General features: G+C 42.0%; 2 protein-coding genes across 2 annotated transcripts; one reads left to right on the top strand and one right to left on the bottom strand.

The window, feature by feature from the left end:
• Positions 1 to 1,838: 1,838 nt before the first annotated feature.
• LOC142610513 (uncharacterized) lies at positions 1,839 to 3,620 on the top strand. The gene is made up of 2 exons (XM_075782324.1): positions 1,839 to 2,303; positions 2,685 to 3,620. Exons 1-2 carry the CDS (start codon positions 1,839 to 1,841, stop codon positions 3,618 to 3,620), a joined length of 1,401 nt encoding a protein of 466 aa, XP_075638439.1.
• Positions 3,621 to 14,047: 10,427 nt separating this feature from the next.
• Positions 14,048 to 16,780, bottom strand: LOC142610510 (uncharacterized). Its single transcript, XM_075782322.1, has 3 exons — positions 14,918 to 16,780; positions 14,674 to 14,844; positions 14,048 to 14,607 (listed from the first exon to the last, which is right to left on the bottom strand). The coding sequence occupies exons 1-3, from the start codon at positions 15,726 to 15,728 to the stop codon at positions 14,048 to 14,050; spliced, it is 1,542 nt and encodes a 513-aa protein (XP_075638437.1). The 5' UTR covers positions 15,729 to 16,780.
• Positions 16,781 to 19,080: the final 2,300 nt, after the last annotated feature.

Here is a 19,080-nt window from a genome sequence, read left to right as displayed (position 1 = left end):
TAAAGAGAGAGAGAGAGAGAGAGAGAGAGAGAGCCATTTTTTTTTCTTTTAAATCATTTGTAATCATGCTTGACACTGATTAAGTTATCCATTTATAAAGATCCTACAAAAGAAGGGTATTTATGAAGGCCACAATTTTAGTTATTCCTCTAAAATTTTAAGTTTCATTTATCATTAAATTTTATTAATTATTTATTTAGGCAAAATTGTACTTCTTTTAAAGAAGTAAAATAAGGTAATAGAAATATGTTCATTCAAACTTAAAAAGCACATCAACTAACTCATTTGTTAAGATGTGTTTATCGCTTTATATATCATTTCCACTTTATGATTATTGTTCTCTATCATTATGCTAAGACATCAATTGATTTTTTGTATAGATGAAAATTGAACCTCGAAAATTTTATTCGACAACAACAAATTTTACCAAACTGAGTTAATTAGAAACTATTATTTATTTATTTATTAAATTGATAAAAAAGAAAAAGAAAAATATATACTTACAATCTCAAAATGCATATGACATCCCACCTTAAATTTGTTAAAATAATTTTTTTTTTTTTGGTGCTAAATTATTAAAATGAAATCTTACCTATAAGAATTGATCATATACATGATAATGTCTGAAAATTTGTCAGAATAATATCTTAGCCTAGAAGGTCACGGGAAATGTTTAAAGCAACATGTTTTTTGGCTTCTTGTGCCACCAATAATTAAAACCCATATTTCCCCACGTGTAAAAACCTTTTGATGGGTTTTTGGCTTTTAGCTTTTTAATTATTGATTTATTTCGATGGCCCATATGGTGCCGCGTCAACTCACTGTTCACATCGTCGCTTTAAGACTTATAAAATGACACACCCACCACCTACTTTACAATCAACCCACTAGTCTCAGTTTCTCACTCTCTCACCATAGACAAGAACAACAACTCCGAGAAAGGTTCTGAAACTTTCATACACTCCATCTTCAATATCACTTCTCCAGCAAAGGAAGAACTACTCTCTTTTCATTTCATGCTAATTTTCACAACCAGGGTCTCTGTTTCCTTGACTCGGTTGAAAACTTTTGTTTTTGCGGCTTATTAAATCAGTAGGACAACGCTATTTTCTTAGTTGCTACAATGGCAAAGGGTATTAGATGTTTGAGTTCTTGGATTGAGGTTGCACCAACCCTTCTTATTATTTCTCCCAAAAAGGTTCCTATTTCTCCTATATTGGAGACTATTACTGAAGATGAAGCTGAAGAATGCAACGAAGACTCCTAAATTATTGAAGTTTTTATTTATTTATTTAAATTTTGTGGATTTGTTCGCAGACCCTTCAATTATAAATTGGGTAGCGCATGGGACTGTAGCTTCTGTAACATAGTTCATCATAAGTCATAACAATCAGTTTTGTCTTTGTACCAATGTCTTCCTCTGCAATTCCAATTTTTCCTCTAATAAGTGGGGGCAATTTAATAATCTCTTAGCAAAAACCAAAAAGGAATTCAGTCACAGGAAATATGAGCCATTGGCTAATTCAACTATATATATGGTCCCAAAATTGACATGAGTAGGGCTTATAATAGGGTGGATTGGAAGTTCTTGAGAGCTGTTCTGATTGCCATGAACTTCAGTGAAAATTGGATCACTTGGATTATAGTGTGTGTTACCACAGTTCATGACACTCTCCTTATCAATGGTAACATCACAAAATCCTTCTTCCCCTCAAAAGGCCTCAGACAGGGTGATCCCCTATCCCCCTATTTGCTCCTGATGTGTGCGAACATTCTCTCCTTGGCACTCATGAAAGCTGAAAGCCAAAATAGGATTAAGGGGGTTAAGCTTGGAAGGAATGGGTGTTCCTTTTACCCAACTCTTCTTTGCAGATGATTCTATTTTCTTCTTTAAACAAGACAACCACTCCCTATCCTCTATCAAGGACATCTTAGCTTGGTATTGTTCCATCTCTGGGCAAGTCCTTAATCTCACAAAATCAGATCTCTATTGTTCCCCCAATATGCCTAAGGAGGATCAACAGAACTTAGCTTCTTATCTTCAGGTGAACTTGGTCCAATCTCCAAGCAAGTACCTTGGCCTAAATTTTAAGCTGAAGGGAAAGTGTATTTCTGATTTCCAATTTCTAGTGGACAAGCTTAAGGCAAAACTTCAGGGTTGGAAGGCTAAACTTCTCTCTCAGGCAGAGAGGACTACCCTTATTTCTTCTGTTCTCCAGACCCTGCCCTTCTATACTATGGCTTGCTTCAAAGTGCCTGAAAGCATTTGTAACAAGATGGATGAAAATTACAAGAGCTTTTTGGTGGGGGCATGATTCAGGGGTTAGGAAGATGCACCTAATCAATTGGGATAGGGTTTGCACTCCTAAGAGGGAGGGTGGAATGGGGTTGAAGAAATTCAATCTAATAAACCAAGCCATGTTAGCAAAGCAAAATTGGAGAATTAGTCAGAATCCTCATTCCCTCATCTCTAGAGCTTTCAAGGCTAGATATTTTCCAAGGGGTACCATCCATGACTGTAAGTCTAAAGCTCATCACTCTTGGTTTTGGAGGAATATCATTAGCCCGAAAAATAATAAACTTAAGGAGTGCAGATGGCTTATAGGGTCAGGTCATGATATTCCTCTTGATCATCCTGCTTGGTACCCCCTCCAAGCTGACCAGCTTAATAATCCCCATTTCAGGTCTGGTACAGTGGTGAACTAATTGACTGCTCTTCTCATACTTGGGAGGCTGGTTTAGTCAGAGCAGTTTATTCTCCCCAGGTTAGTTCAGAAATCCTTAGGACCCCAATCTCCAAGGTTGGAGTAAGCCCTGACATCCTTGTGGGGAAGCACTCTAGCTCAGGCAACTATAATGTCAAGTGTGCTTATAATTTGCTGCATAGGGACTCTTCTAGCTTTAATGATTTTCACAGTAGGCAGCATAATGACCACACGACCTCTTGGAATGTAGTTTGGAAAGTAGGAGTGCCTTTGAAGGTTTGCAATTTTGTGTGGAGGTTGCTCCATGATAGCCTCCCAACCAAGCTCAACTTGAAAAGTAGAGGGATCCCTGTTGACAGTAGTTGCCCTTTGTGCAATGAGGGGGATGAATCAACTTCCCACTTATTCCTTGGATGCAACTTCGCGAGAGCAGTTTGGCATGGTTCTGCCTTGGCGATTCACACCTCTGCTCTTCCTCATTCTTCCATTCAATCTTGGATAAGAGCACTGCTATTCAAGCACAAACATCTGGATCAAAATTCTATGCAATGTCTGCAGGCTATATTTACTACTCTTTGGACAATTTGGATCCATAGAAACTTGGTGATCCATGAAGGAAAGCACCCCAATCCTATTGAAGTTGTGCTAACATCTCAATCGCTTCTTTGCAGGTATAAGGATGTTTTCAGCAGCTGCTCTAATCCTCCTCAATCTCGTGCAAACCAAGCAAGACCTCAACAGTGTTTTCAAGGACCTTGGCAGTTGCTTATCAAGGTTGCTGGTGTCAGGAAAAAGAGAGCTAGAAGATGTGGATTTGCTTATGGAGCCATCAATTTGCAAGGGCCTGTCCTGTTTCAGGTGTCTCTACTTGTGCATCTTCCTCAACCTTCAGTGCCATCCAGGAAGCAACGGTAGTTGCTGCTATGAAGGCCAGGAACTTTGGATTCACCCATGTTTTGTTTCTTAGTGACAACAAGAGATCAATCCGTATGACCAACAGAGAGGTAGCCCCCAGTTGGCAGGAACGAATTTTGTTGACTGATTTGCTGCACCTTAATCAGTCTGGTCTCTTGTATAGATCAGCTTTTGTTTCTAAGCCTATTTTAGGCAATGTGTATACTCTGGCGCATTTGGCTACTAGCATGCCATTGCACTTTAGTTAGGTGAGCCCAACTCTTTTGTAACTTGTGTTTTCTTGGAAATTGGAATGGTATCCAAAAAAAAAAAAAACTATATATATGCTCCCACTGACTAACAATTAACTCTCTTCTCTTGTATCTTTCTCAAAACTTTGGAGGAAAGAAATTTAGGAACATGGAGGAAAAATAAAAACCCTGCACTTTCTTTTCACTCACTACATTTCTGTCCTATCAAACATAGACTTCCCTTTTCTCTTTTGTTTCTCAGTGTCTTACCTTAAATCAAAAAATATGGTGCTTAACATTTTGAAAATTTAGGCATCTAACCTATGAAATAATATGCTTGTGACAAAATAGTGGCGGGTCATGTTGCAAGCGCGTAAAAATCCACTCTTAAGTCCACAAAAGACAGAATTTCCAATGATGAATCTGTTATCATCTCAATACAGTGTGGATGTAAGTTTCATAAAATTGACAATAGGGACAAATATCCTTGATGTGCGCTTCTAGATGTTTTCCCCCCTAAGTAGACAAGTATAAAAGTGATTACTTTAAACTTAAAAAAGAATGAAATTGTTCATGGCTTAAAGTTTAGGGATCGATAGTGTACTTAAGCCAATATATCAACAAGTGACGTGCGTATGAACTTTTTTAGATAGGGTTAGAGGTACTATATATTGGACTGAAGATTTATGTATCTAATCTAGCAGTAGATGTGTTTGTCATACCAAATCTTACCTGAATATGGTTGTTTGAGTGTGTTAGTATGAAACAATAGATAAAAATAATGAATATAGACTATCGATTGGATTAATAAATAAAAGGAAGAAAAAATCATCAATCATAAAATAAATAAATAAAAATTGAGGTTAGATAAAAATTAACAGAAATTGAGGTAAAATGGAAATGAAAAAGGAGAAGAAGAAACGGAGTGGAGAGGCTAAAGAGAGTAAGTGTGACGAGATAGGTGGCTGGAAAGTAGAACATTGGAAAATGCAAATTGAAAAGGCAAACTTATAAAAGTTGGGCTTGTGTGATGACATGTTGGGGGAGGAGAGATAGAGAAACACTAACGAAATGTCAAAATAGTTTAATAAATTTGAACGTAACAAGGACATATGGGAAGCTAGTCAATTTCATTTGGAGGACCTAGTTCTTAGCCTCCTACAATAATTCTATTGGACCTATTTTTTACCAACTATAAAACAAATTGAACATTTTTGGGGGCTCTACCGAGAGAGAGAGAGACGATCATGGAAATATGGACCATTTGCTAACTAAATTTATCGTCAATCACGGACAAGAAACGATCAAAGAAAAACCTTAATTGTTACTACATCAATAGAACTTCAATAATGTTTCAGGTGATTAAAAGTTCATTCAAGCCCATCAAAAAACAAGAATTTATGAACTATTAGTCTACCATCAATACCAATATCATATAAATCTTGCTAGGTTTTCCCAACATTGACAATTGGAACAGATTTGATTGATGTGTACATTTATAGGATCTATTAAGCTGAACGCAAGCACAATCAATGAACCCAACAGGACATGCTAAATACTGCCAAGCTACCTCAACTATTAAGGATTGCTCGCTTGGTAGTTGCCTAGTTGGCACGGATTGGAATGGAGATCCTACACAAACGATTATGTGAGTTCCATAAGTCTGGGTCGATCTGAATCTTCACATTTCAAAAGGGAGTTCCTCAAATTTCAAGGACATAATTTCCCATTGACCAACACACCTATGGCTATAAGAAACACCTCAAAAAAAGGAAGAAAAAGAAGCCATTACTTTTTGTGTTTATCTTCGTAAATTTTAGAATCCATTCATCACACATGGACTCATAACACTAGAATTGAAAAAATGGGCCCAATTCTCACTTCTCTAGAATCACTGAATCCATCCCCATTTCTTTAACGTGTGGCTTTTAAAATACTGCAACCAAGAATCTGAAGAAAGCCTCCAACAATAGGTTCGGATTTCTGAAACTATCTTCTTCTCTTCCACCTTTTATCTCGCTTCTCAGTAAAGAAGGAACTACTCCCTTCGCCTCATCATCGTGCTCATCTTCATAACCAGGGTCTCCACCCTCTGTTCCTTCACATGGTTTAAATATTTTTTGGGTTCTCTTAATAAAATGGCTAAGGGTGTCAGATTTTTGAGTTCTTGGATTGAGGTTGCACCTGCCCTTATCATTTCTCACAATAAGCTTCCTATTTTTCCTGCATTGGAGACAATTATTGAAGAGGAAGCTGAAGAATGCAACGAAGACTCCTGAAATATTGGAGTGTGCTTTTTTTTTTTTTTTTTTTTTATAGTAAATTTTGTGGATTTGTTTATACCCTTTAATTATAAATTTTAAGGGTAGCGAATGGGCATGTAAGTTTTGTAGTTCATCCTAACAAATCAGAATTGTCTGGTAGCAAATTCCTTCCTCTACAATTTCCAATTTTTCTTCCTTCTTGCTTTCCCTAATAAAAGAACTTAGAATATCTCCGGTGGTGGAAGAACTTTATACTCTCGTTAGCCCTTAAAATTAAAAATAAAAATTATAATCATGGGAAATATGTGCTTCTACTTCAAAAAAGAAAAAGTCACGGGAATTAAAAATATCAAATATGGGTCATTTGCTAATTAAATTACTCTTCAAATTTTGGAAGAGAAATAGCCAAGAAGAACGGGTTGATTGTATCTATTCTATTCCCTAAACATTCATGTGCAGTTTTTTTTTTTTTAATGTGCGGGAGTGTTACCAACATTTTTCTTTCTAGGATTATAATTATTTAAAAAGTTGATTACATATTGATAGGGGAATAATATAGCCTATCTCCAAGTCGTCCATAAAGGTCGTCCATAGCCCACCTACTACCATAAACACCCTCAGAAACTTACCTACAAGTGCCTCGTCCAGGGAAGAAGAGCTCAAGACGAGGTACGCACCATCAGAGTGATGCACTCGTCCAGAGTGTCGACATCCTCGTCTTGAGCAAATTCACCCGTTAGACGAGGCAGCCCCCGCGTGCGAAACAAAGCACGCCCAACTGAGGAACTCAAGGACGAGGTTGTCATACTTAGGAAAATCTCCAAATGAGATATGATAATCCCTTATCCCACGCGTAACCGCCAGGTATCCGTTGTGAAACAAGAGCATAACTTCCAGACGGTTATGCAAGTTACGTTTGATTTCTATCTCTCCTTGAAGCCAGGAGAAGTTCCAATTTTGGTAACCGCCTATGATAACACTATATAAAGGCTGTTTCAGACAAACCCAAGGTATGTTCAGTTTTGACTCCAAAAAAGTTGGAACTCAAATAACTTAGAGGAAAAAACTAACTTTGCCATCGGAGGACTTTTGGCCGGCAGCCCCGGTCGCCTTTGATACGCTTTTCTTTCTTTTTCAGGCCGTAGAAAGATCCAGTAGTCCTTTCTAGTCCGAAGCATCCAGCCTACTGATTTTCTTGGCATCATCAGTTGGCGCCGTCTGTGGGGAAAAACGGTAAACTTGTTATTCTATCCCAGACAAAAGGTTGAATGGTTCGAACAAGATCAAGGGCCACTAGCCCAGGCCACCAGGAGAGTAGGGATGCTTCCAGCAATCCCCTTCGTGATCGCAGATCAGCACCTGTAGTGCCACCGCCTTCTATGCAGCACATACAATCCATGGCTGCCGCTATGGCAGAACTGACGCGTCAGAACCAGGAATTGAATAAGGAGATCAACTTCAGGAGGCAGCGTCAAGTACACATGGAGGGAAGGGCCCCAAGTCAGGAAGGAGGAGGGGAGAATGTAGAGTCTGAAGATCAAACAAGGGGTACCGTTTCAAGAAGGGTGCCGCACTTGGAAAAAGAAATGGACCAGATGAGAAAAGCCATGGATGAAATGAGGGAAAACATGAGGCGAACAAACCCAGTAGATGATATGGTCCACCGAACAGACTCCCCTTTCACAGCCTCCATCAGCGGTCACCCTCTACCCCCGAAGTTCAAAATGCCTTCTCTAGACTCGTACGATGGAAATCGCGACCCCTGCGATCACATTGCAACTTTCAAGACGACCATGCATCTGCAGGGGGTCCCAGACGAGATCATGTGCAGAGCTTTTCCCACCACACTCAAGGGATCAGCGCGAGTGTGGTTCAGCAAGATTCCCCCAAACTCAGTGGGATCATTTGAAGAACTTAGTAAGCTGTTTGTCAACAACTTCATTGGAGGACAGCGTCACAAGCGTTCCTCCTCTAGCCTGCTGACCATAGAGCAAGGGGACAATGAGAGTTTGCGATCTTTTATCACCCGTTTTAACAGAGAAGCCTTAACGGTGGACGAGATGGATGACAAGCTATTGCTAGCCGCTTTCCACAATGGGGTCAATTCTGACTTGTTTATTCATAAGCTCTATGAGCAGGAACCGCAGACTATGGCCGAGCTTGTCCATTCAGCCCAGAATTTTATGAATGCCGAAGACGCCATCATAGCCAAGAAAAGAAAAAGGGCAGAGCGCTCGGAGGTGGGCCACCATCGCTACCAGGACCAGGGACCTCGTCCGAAGAAGGTTCGGGTAGACGAGAGAAAAGATAAGGATGGTAAGAAGGCCAGTTCCTCTGCAAGGAATCAGCAATACACGCCCCTGACTATGCCGTTAGAGCAGGTCCTTATGCAGATCAAGGATGATCCGTCCTTGAAGTGGCCAGACAAAATGAAGGGAGACCCCAACAAGCGTAACAGGAGCAAGTACTGCCGTTTTCATAGGGACCATGGGCATGATACAGACGAGTGCTTTGACTTGAAGCAACAGATAGAAAATCTCATTAGACAGGGGAAATTGAGGAACTTCCTTGGACGAGACCAGAGAGATGAGAAAATGAAGGCCAAGGTGGAAGAATCATCACGCCCTCCACTTGGAGAAATAAGGGTAATTATAGGAGGAAGCTCGACGGTGCAGTCGTCCAAATCAAGAAAGACGTACCTGAGGGTGGTGCAGAACATCCAACAGTTTGAACGACCTACTAGGACGAGGGAGGTTGACCAACAGGCTGTTACTTTCACGGACGAGGAGGCAGGACGAATTCACCATCCACACGATGACGCGATAGTCATCACCCTACTCATCTCTGACTACATGACCAGGAGGGTATTGATAGACAATGGCAGCTCTGCAGACATTCTCTACTACCCCGCGTTCCAACAAATGAAGCTAGGACGAGATCGGCTTCGACCAGTGAACTCGTCGTTGGTAGGATTCGGAGGAATGAAGGTGCAACCTGTGGGCACCATCATGTTGCCAGTAGTCGTCGGGACGTATCCGCAGCAGATAACCAAAGAGGTGAATTTCCTTGTTGTTGATTGTGCATCGTCATACAATGCAATAATTGGAAGGCCAACTTTGAACAGCTGGAAAGCGGTAACCTCTACCTACCACTTGTCCATTAAATTCCCGACCGAGCACGGGGTAGGCCAGGTACAAGGAGACCAGCTGGCTGCCAGAGAATGCTACCTAGCCATGCTGGCCATGGACGAGCATATGCAGACGATGAGCATAGATGGAAAAAGGGTTGTGGCTGAGCCCACTGAAGCATTAGAGGACGTCCCTTTGGACGATGACCAGCCCGAGAAGTCTACCAGAGTTGGGGCGAGCATGGAAGAGGGGGCGAAGCACGCTTTGGTCCGGTTTCTGAGGAAAAACCTCGATGTCTTCGCATGGAGTCATGAGGACATGCCTGGAATTGATCCAAACGTCATTACCCACAGCCTGAATGTGTGTCCCTATTCGAAACCAGTGCGTCAGAAGAGAAGAATTTTTGCTCCCGAGCGAGATAATGCCGTTAAGGAAGAGGTGCAGAAGTTGGTCGCCGCAAAGTTTATCCGAGAAGTTCACTACCCAGACTGGTTGGCGAACGTAGTCATGGTCAGAAAAGCCAATGGCAAGTGGCGGATGTGCGTCGACTTCACTGATCTCAACAAAGCTTGCCCCAAGGATAGCTACCCATTGCCACGCATTGACCAGTTAGTGGACTCGACGGCAGGTCACAAGATACTTAGCTTCATGGACGCTTTCTCAGGGTACAACCAGATTCAGATGAATGAAGCGGATCAGGAGAAGACCTCATTCGTCACAAGCCAAGGGTTGTATTGCTACAAGGTTATGCCCTTCGGTTTGAAGAACGCAGGGGCGACCTACCAAAGGCTGGTTAACCATATGTTCCGTCCTCAAATCGGGCGAAATGTGGAGGTTTATGTGGATGACATGCTGGTGAAGAGCCAGGACGAGGATAAACATCTTGAAGACCTTCAAGAGACTTTTGACACATTGCGACGGTACCACATGAAGTTAAATCCGAGCAAGTGTGCTTTCGGAGTTTCGTCGGGTAAGTTCTTGGGGTTTATGGTGTCGCACAGGGGAATTGAGGCGAATCCGGATAAAATCCAGGCGATACTGAACATGGAGCCACCGAGAAATATCAAGGAAGTCCAGTCTCTTACTGGACGAGTCGCCGCCCTCAACAGGTTTGTATCGAAAGCTACTGACAAATGTTTACCTTTCTTTAAGGTCCTCAGGAAGGCTTTTGAATGGACGGACGAGTGTCAAAAGGCCTTCCAAGACCTGAAGGCGTATCTAATGACGGCCCCATTGTTGAGTCCGTCTATACCTGGGGAAGAGTTGTACTTGTACTTGGCAGTGTCCCCACACGCAGTAAGCTCAGCGTTGATCAGAGAAGAGGGAAGAGTCCAGAGGCCGGTCTATTACACAAGCCACGCGACGAGAGGGGCAGAAGGACGATACCCGATGATGGAGAAACTAGCCTTCGCGTTAGTCACGGCTTCTAGGAAGCTGAGACATTATTTTCAGGCACACGTCATCAACGTCCTGACAGACCATCCCATAAAAAAGGCGATGAGCAGGTTGGAAGCTGCTGGACGGCTGGTACAGTGGGCCGTTGAGCTCAGCGAGTTCGATGTCAGGTACCTCCCGAGGAGTACAATAAAAGCGCAAGCGTTGGTAGATTTCATTGCAGAATTCACCCCCAGTCAGGACGACCTGAGCAAGGACGAAGGAAATGAGATGTGGGTAGTGAATGTAGACGGATCGTCCACATTGTATGCAGGTGGGGTTGGAATTGTACTGAAGTCCCCTGAGGGTGACAAGCTGGAGTATGCGGTCCGTCTGCAGTATCCAACTACCAACAATGAAGCTGAGTACGAGGCTCTACTCAAGGGGTTGGAATTGGCCAAGTCCTTAGGGGCGGAGTCGTTAACAATCAGAGGAGACTCTCAACTGGTCATTAACCAAGTAAATGGGATGTGTGATGTCAAAGAAGATCGAATGAAGAAGTATCTTAATAAAGTGAAACGCCTTGCCCGGAAATTTTCAACCATAAGTTTTATTCAACTTCCCAGGGAGGAGAACGCTGAAGCAGACGCCTTGGCAAAAGCCGCCTCGGCAGGAGTCATAGACGAGTTTGACGACGTTCAGTACATGCCGAGCATAGACATCCCTGACATACAGCAGATAGGAGGAGGAGAAAATTGGATGAGTCCAATAATAATCTATCTCAAAGAGGGGAGGCTTCCAGAAGACAAGGATGAAGCGAGAAAGTTAAGGGTCAGGTCGGCCAAGTATGTCATCATAAATGAGTTGTTGTACAAGCGAGGCTTTTCTCAGCCCTACTTAAGATGCCTGGCTCCTGACGAGTCAAACTATGTTCTAAGGGAGGTTCATGAAGGATCCTGTGGAAATCATTCAGGGGCAAGGTCTCTCGTCCATAAGATCGTCCGTGCAGGCTACTATTGGCCAACAATGCAGGCAGACGCTAAAGCCTATGTCAAGGTATGTGACCAATGCCAGCGTTATAGCAATGTACCTAGACAGCCGTCAGAGTATCAGACCCCAATGACAGCCCCATGGCCCTTCGCACAGTGGGGACTGGATATCCTGGGTCCTTTTCCAATAGGAGTCCGGCAAATGAAGTTTTTGGTGGTAGGGATAGATTACTTTACCAAATGGGTAGAAGCTGAGCCTCTTGCAGCAATCACTCAGCAGAACGTGAAGAATTTTGTATGGAAGAATATCCTATGCAGGTTCGGAGTACCCAGGGTATTAGTATCTGACAACGGACGTCAATTTGACAACGCACCCTTCAGGGATTTCTGCAATCATTTTGGAATCAAGAATCACTATTCTTCACCCTCCCATCCACAGGCAAATGGGCAAGCGGAAGTAGCAAACCGATCCCTGCTGAAAATCATCAAGACTCGGCTTGAGGGGGCAAAAGGGATATGGCCAGACGAGCTACCTGGTGTTCTGTGGGCCTATAGGACGACTGCACGAACTCCGACAGGAGAGACCCCTTTTAAGCTAGCCTATGGGAGTGAAGCTGTTATACCGGCAGAGGTCCATATGGCAAGCCATCGAGTGATGAAGTACCAGGAGAAAGACAACGGGGAACAACTTCGCCTTGACCTCGATCTTATTGATGAGGTAAGAATGGATGCGGAGCAAAGGACAGCAAGATACAAAAATCTCATGGCCAGACAGCATGACGCCATGGTAAGGCCCAGACGGTTCAGTGTCGGGGACCTTGTCCTCAAAAGGGTCTCCTTGGCGACCAGGAACCCAGCTCATGGAAACTCGGGACCCAATTGGGAAGGACCCTACAAAGTAATCAATTGCAAAAGGCAGGGGTCCTACTACCTGGAAGCCTGGATGGACGGAAGTTAGAACATCCTTGGAACGTGGAACATCTGCGAAAGTACTATCAGTGATGAGCAGGGACGAAGGAAGTCAGTGGCAAAACTACAGTTGTCGTTTGCGTGTTTGCTTATATTTATTTGTGCTTTTACTATTATTATAGCGTGTTATGAATAAAAGTGCACTAGTTCTTAAACTCTTGCACTACTTGCAGACTAGTTTATGAAAGACGATGCTATGTACTTGATATCTTAATAAGGCACTAGCTTATAAGCGTGTGCCAAGTTCGTGAACAATGTTCATGTAATAATATGGTTTGGATTTCTTATGTACTTGAATTCCAGTTTCCCTGATAATATCCACGGACGAGTAAAAAGCCTTTGACAAATAAAAGCTCTGGACGAATACAAACCCGTCTAAGCTCTGAGGCATGCTCGTCCAAAAAAGAATGAGGATAAAGCAAAAATGCTAAGGCATGCTCGTCCAAGCTTTCCTTAAAAAAGAGCAAAAATGCTAAGGCATGCTCGTCCAAGCTTTCCTTAAAAAAGAGCAAAAATGCTAAGGCATATTCGTCCAAGCTTTCCTTAAAAGAATGAGGATAAAGCAACAAAGTTAAGACATGCTCGTCCAAGTTTTCCTTAGCCAGGGCATACTCGTCTAAGAAGGGAAGTAGGCCTTAACACCTGCGTTCTAACGGCGAGCATATGATCGTCCTAAATACAATCGTCCATAAGGGCATCATGTAAACAATCACCCAACACTGGGAAACATTGCTTAAAAGGCAATTGAATAAAAATACATACACTCGTCCATGGAACAACAATGATGATAACTGAAAGTAAGCATTCATTAAACAATAAAAGGGTGAACGACCACCGTCCAAAAACCCTTGAAAAGTAAGCCTTGAAAGGCATTGTTTATAAAGCCGTCAAAAGTGCTCAGGACGAAATAAATGTACTCTTATACATTTAAAAAAAAAAAAAAAAAAAGAGAGACAGGAAGAAAACACTTAAACAAATGATGAAAATTTTCAAACGGGCATCAGGCATTAGGGTCGTCTTCAGCAGGCTTGGTAGAGGCATCGTCTTCAACATTGACATCTTCAGAGCTAGTCTGAAGAAAAGAACTAGCAGCATCTCTAAGTTGAAGGACGATAGGACTGAAGTCAACTTCTGGAAACTTTTCTTTCGCCTCCATGCGAAAGTCTTCAAATCCAGCCGCATAGTTGGCGTCCAGAAGGTCCGTAAACTGCTTCGAAGCCCTGAACTCCTCCACAGCCTCGTCCTTAGCCCTCACAAGGGAATTGTTAAGCTCGTCGGTCTTTTTCTGAAAGTGGTCAAGACGAGAGTCCTTTTCCACTACATCAGCCTTTAATTCCTCGACGAGGTTTAGCAAATCCTTGGCTGCGTCCTTAGCCTCAGCAGCCGTCTCAGCCCAGCTTTTGCACTCATCCTTAACCTCCTTGATCCTCCTCTCCAACAGCGGCCTCGTCCCCGTCCAACTCGGAGCCTCGCCTAGACGCAGCTATAAACTTGGACATGGCCTGCACAAACAAATAAGAATTTTTGTATCAAGCAAAGTAAACAAGCATGAAAAGCTAACGACGAGAACAAATTTGTATCCATTACCTTGAAAAGATCGTGGACACCCGAGTGTTCAAAATCCGTCAAGGACATGTTGTAGCATGCAGCCACGTCCTCGTCAGACACTGCCTGTTGGAACCTCTCCCAAGCCAAGCCCTCACTCTCGAGCAGGTTGGGCACAACATCAACGGGAGGTTGGGACGAGGTAGGAACGCTGGTCTTGGACGGTGGAGTGGGAGCAGGCTCAGACGACTCCACGTCGAAGATTGGGACGGACGGTGGTGGAGGAGGAACAGGGACAGCAGGAGAGACGACCCCAGCCTTGGACGACTTTCTGTGCTTGGCTCTCCTGCTGGGGAGGTTTTCAAGGTTGATGGCCTTTGACAGGCTCCTCTTATCGCCAACAGAAGGACGAGCCCTAGTTTCAGTGTCTTGCTTGCCACGCTCGTCCACGACCCCTTTGCCTTTGTTTTCCTTCATGGTAGCCATCCCTAAAATAAATAATAATAATTAAAAAAAAAAAAAAAAGGGAGAGGAAAGGCAAGACGAGAACTCACGTCGGCGGACTGTAATCTCGTGGGCTAAGGCTTCAGGAGAGGGCTCGGGGCCAAGTCCCCAAGTTGCAAGACGCTGCAAGGTAACCAAAGAGTGGAAGTCCCTCTCTGGGTGAAGACGAGCTTTCTGGACGCGTCCTAGATGGAACTGGCTCAACGACGGCCTCCTAACACCTGCAACAAGGACGAAGAAATTAGCCCAGAAAGATATGTAATGAAGGCGATGCTACAGTAGTGGTGAGCATACCTTCAGGACGAAGGTTCCCTAAATCTCCTGTATATGGGGGAAATGAATCCCTGCCCACATCAGCAGGGCGTCCTGCCCAAAAACCTGAGACGAAGAAGAACTCCGTCTTCCAACTCCTATCTGAGGTGACCAAAGATTTAATTATCCTACAGTCTTTTCTCCTGGCTGTGAATTGATAAAAGCCACGAGATTGACTAATTTCAGAGGGTTTATAGCAAAAAAGGAACTCGTCCACGGTAAGAGGACAGTCCCCTTCGAAAACCTCTCTCCACAAAATTTGCATAGAAACAACTAGTCTCCATGCATTAGGATTTAATTGACATAAACCTATACCTAACCTAGTAAGCAACTCCCTGGCAAAAGCATTGAGAGGCAGCCTAAGACCCCCTAGAAGATAGGCTTCATAAACCCCAATGCCAAAATGAGGTTGGCAACACCACTCATCACGGACGGCCAATCTAGGATTTAGCTCGTCCGGGATTTGGTACCAACTCCTAAGGGACGTTAGTTTTCTCTCGTCTGTCTTGGCTGGAACCCCAACAGCGCAGCTGTATACAGTCTCAACCTCGTCCCTTCTAGTGGACGAGGGCGCGCTAGAAGGACCAGCCCTAGACCCAGATGCTACCCTCGTCCTAAATTCTTCCTGGAAAACTTCTAAGGGAACCCCAGGAACCCCAGAAACATACTCGTCTGAGGTGTTACCACTACTCCTACTGCTGTCACTACTAGAGCCACTATAGCTAGTTGTGTTACGATATTCATCGATCTCCCTATCAACGCTATTGCTAGACGAAGAAAAACTTTCGGACATTTTGGAAATGTAAGGGAAGCCTAAAACGAGCGTAGAGAAAATACCTGGCTCTAGACGAAGAAAACTAAAGGACGCTGGAATACTCCTAGACGAGGCGATGGACGAGAGATGTCAAACGAGAGAATTTTAAGAATGAGGAGGGTAGGGGAGGAAATCCACTATTTATAGGCGTTGAAAAGTAAAACCCAGAACGCAATGACCAATCAGGAAGAACCACGTGGCAACCTCCTCGAAAACCCTAACCCACACAACGGTTAACCCGAGTAAGTAATGACACGTGACATAATATGAAGCCTTGGCAACCTCGTCCCTTACTTTGAGACACGTGAAATAATGTGTTGAAACGAGTCGAAGAAACAAAAGAGCTTTGGACGACCTTAGAACGGGGGGCAACTGATAGGGGAATAATATAGCCTATCTCCAAGTCGTCCATAAAGGTCGTCCATAGCCCACCTACTACCATAAACACCCTCAGAAACTTACCTACAAGTGTCTCGTCCAGGGAAGAAGAGCTCAAGACGAGGTACGCACCATCAGAGTGATGCACTCGTCCAGAGTGTCGACATCCTCGTCTTGAGCAAATTCACCCGTTAGACGAGGCAGCCCCCGCGTGCGAAACAAAGCACGCCCAACTGAGGAACTCAAGGACGAGGTTGTCATACTTAGGAAAATCTCCAAATGAGATATGATAATCCCTTATCCCACGCGTAACCGCCAGGTATCCGTTGTGAAACAAGAGCATAACTTCCAGACGGTTATGCAAGTTACGTTTGATTTCTATCTCTCCTTGAAGCCAGGAGAAGTTCCAATTTTGGTAACCGCCTATGATAACACTATATAAAGGCTGTTTCAGACAAACCCAAGGTATGTTCAGTTTTGACTCCAAAAAAGTTGGAACTCAAATAACTTAGAGGAAAAAACTAACTTTGCCATCGGAGGACTTTTGGCCGGCAGCCCCGGTCGCCTTTGATACGCTTTTCTTTCTTTTTCAGGCCGTAGAAAGATCCAGTAGTCCTTTCTAGTCCGAAGCATCCAGCCTACTGATTTTCTTGGCATCATCACATATTAAACACTATATTTTAAAGTTGAATGAAATTATACCTTTCAATTTTAAAAGCTTTAAATTGAATCCTAAGTCTTGAACAATTACAAACTAAAAATTATAGTTTCATAGTTTCAAATCAAATTTTGAAATCGTAACAATGTAAACCCTATTTTTATTTATTTATTAGTTTAAGAATTTCACCAAGTATTAGTTAAGGAAAGAACAATAATATTCTATATTGCATTGAAAAACTTCTTCAGTTTGTTATTTTGGAGGACGGTTGTGCTATATGCGCTTATGGTTAATAGTTTTCCTAGATTTAATATTGTGTTAGATGGGAACTAAAAAAGTGATTGGTATATGTGCTTGTTCCTAATTGGAAAAGACTCATTTTAGTTGCTAAAATCAATTTTAAATTATTAGAGCTTTTCTAAATATCAGGCTCTTTATCACTGTCCAAAAACTATTTAGCTCTAGGGATTATTAGTTTTTTGATAGCTAGTGGATTGAATTAAATTACTAGTTAAATATCCTTTGGCAGGAAAGCTTCAACATGTGTGCATAAGTTTCTTCTTTATCTGAACTTCTCTTTTTTATCCTACAATACTTATACATTAACACATTATACAATTAAAGCTTAAAGGGCTAGATTTTTCTTTTAGTCAACTCAACTGACACCTTGTGCTCTTACAAATTTTAGGTGGAGGGTTAGGTTTTGACTCTTTGAGTTCAAGACCCATCTGCTGCGTTCTTACCAGTCAAAAAGAGGGGGGGGGGGGGGGGGGGGGGGCGGGGATGGAAGAGTTTTCTTTAAGTCCTAAATCCATAATGATCCCCCTTATCACTTCTTTGCTTTCCTCTTATAAACTTTTCCTTTATTTTATACACTCTTCCCCTGTATTAAGCTTCTCGCCACTGATTGCACATGCTTGCTGAGGCAAGTAGATCTGGCCACCCATTAGCAGCAGTGTGGCCGATACCGTACCGGCCAGTGCACCGGTACCGGTACACTTTTATATTGTACCAGAAAAAATACAGGTCATACCGGCCATACCGGCCAATTTCGGGTAATACCGGCCGGTATAGAAAAAAGCTTTTTTTTTTTTTTTTTTAGTTTTGTAATTTTTGAATTTTTGTAAAGGTATAATGGTAACTTATTTACATTAACTTCTTTGTATTATATGTTTTCTTAGTATGCAATGAACAACTAAGCTTTCTATTTTTTATATTGTGTTTTTTTTTTCTTTTATTTGATACTAAAGTCTAAAATTATGAATAATTTGTTCTGAATTGAGGTAATTTTTTATAATAAACTTTTATATTTACTATAATATAAGTGAAATATTATATGTTTATAAACATGATTCTAGATATTTTGGTGTGTGTGTGTGTGTGTGTGTATATATATAAAATAGCGGTAAACCCGAAACGGTACACCGGTATTGACCGGTATCCGAAATATATCGTACCGGTGACCAAACCGGTACAGCCTCCGGTACGGTATTAACTTCCTTGATTAGCAGCCACTTTTCTTGTATAATGGAGAATGCATTCATGGTCTGCCATCTCCTAAATTTACAAAAAAAATATATATATATTAATGTCAAAGCTTTACCTCTTTTTATCTATACTTTTAGATTGGAGGAACTCTCCTTTTTAGTGTTACCTTTGAGCTAAAGATAAAGGTAATGGAGGCACTTCTGAAAAATAATAATAAAATAAAGGAAATTGAGGCATCATCTTTAGATGACATTAAACCCATATTTTTATACGTTTCCTCACTCATCTTAACCCCAATGTTCTAATTTGATTGGCCATCTAAATGGAAGTAGTTTACACACTCAGTGGTTGTCTACTTAGTCATATTTTAGAACCCCAATACTTGACTAAGCCCAGTCTTTGCCATCTTAATAGAATTCTTTTCGTTTTGAATTTCTCCCTTAAGTTTAACACTCTTTATGCAAGAAGCTCAAAATGCTTCAACTCATCTATCATTAGAACTTCTAATGTTATTGAATATATGATCGCTTCCTACCTTAATTTTGTCTAATGCTTGATGTCCATTTGCAATGTTACTTATAAATTAATTACTGAGTAGATTATCCGAGATCCAAGTAAATGGGAAAAACAGAAGTTGGAACTTCTAGAGGCTGCTTGCATTTTATTTGGTGAGTTATGTATGTTTTATGCTGATTGTATACTAAGCATGATGTAGTGGCAGCTCCTCTAGGAATATTTTCTAGGAGGTCATTGAAAATTGTATTGAAGAGGTTGACAATGAACTCTAATAATATTTCTTTTTTCATC

Source organism: Castanea sativa, chromosome 9, assembly GCF_040712315.1.
Source record: "Castanea sativa cultivar Marrone di Chiusa Pesio chromosome 9, ASM4071231v1".
NCBI classification, from domain to species: domain Eukaryota; kingdom Viridiplantae; phylum Streptophyta; class Magnoliopsida; order Fagales; family Fagaceae; genus Castanea; species Castanea sativa.
This window is presented reverse-complemented; position numbering and strand designations above follow the sequence as displayed.

Excerpts from the sequence above, each read along its gene's own strand:
- LOC142610513 (XM_075782324.1), top strand. The coding sequence starts at position 1,839 with ATGGGTGTTCCTTTTACCCAACTCTTCTTTGCAGATGATTCTATTTTC. Across the intron at positions 2,304-2,684 it reads AAAATTACAAGAGCTTTTTG|GTCTGGTACAGTGGTGAACT; the intron begins GTGGGGGCATGA and ends TCCCCATTTCAG.
- LOC142610510 (XM_075782322.1), bottom strand. The coding sequence starts at position 15,728 with ATGTCCGAAAGTTTTTCTTCGTCTAGCAATAGCGTTGATAGGGAGATC. Across the intron at positions 14,845-14,917 it reads AGGGAACCTTCGTCCTGAAG|GTGTTAGGAGGCCGTCGTTG; the intron begins GTATGCTCACCA and ends TCCTTGTTGCAG. Across the intron at positions 14,608-14,673 it reads CGAGATTACAGTCCGCCGAC|GGATGGCTACCATGAAGGAA; the intron begins GTGAGTTCTCGT and ends TATTTATTTTAG.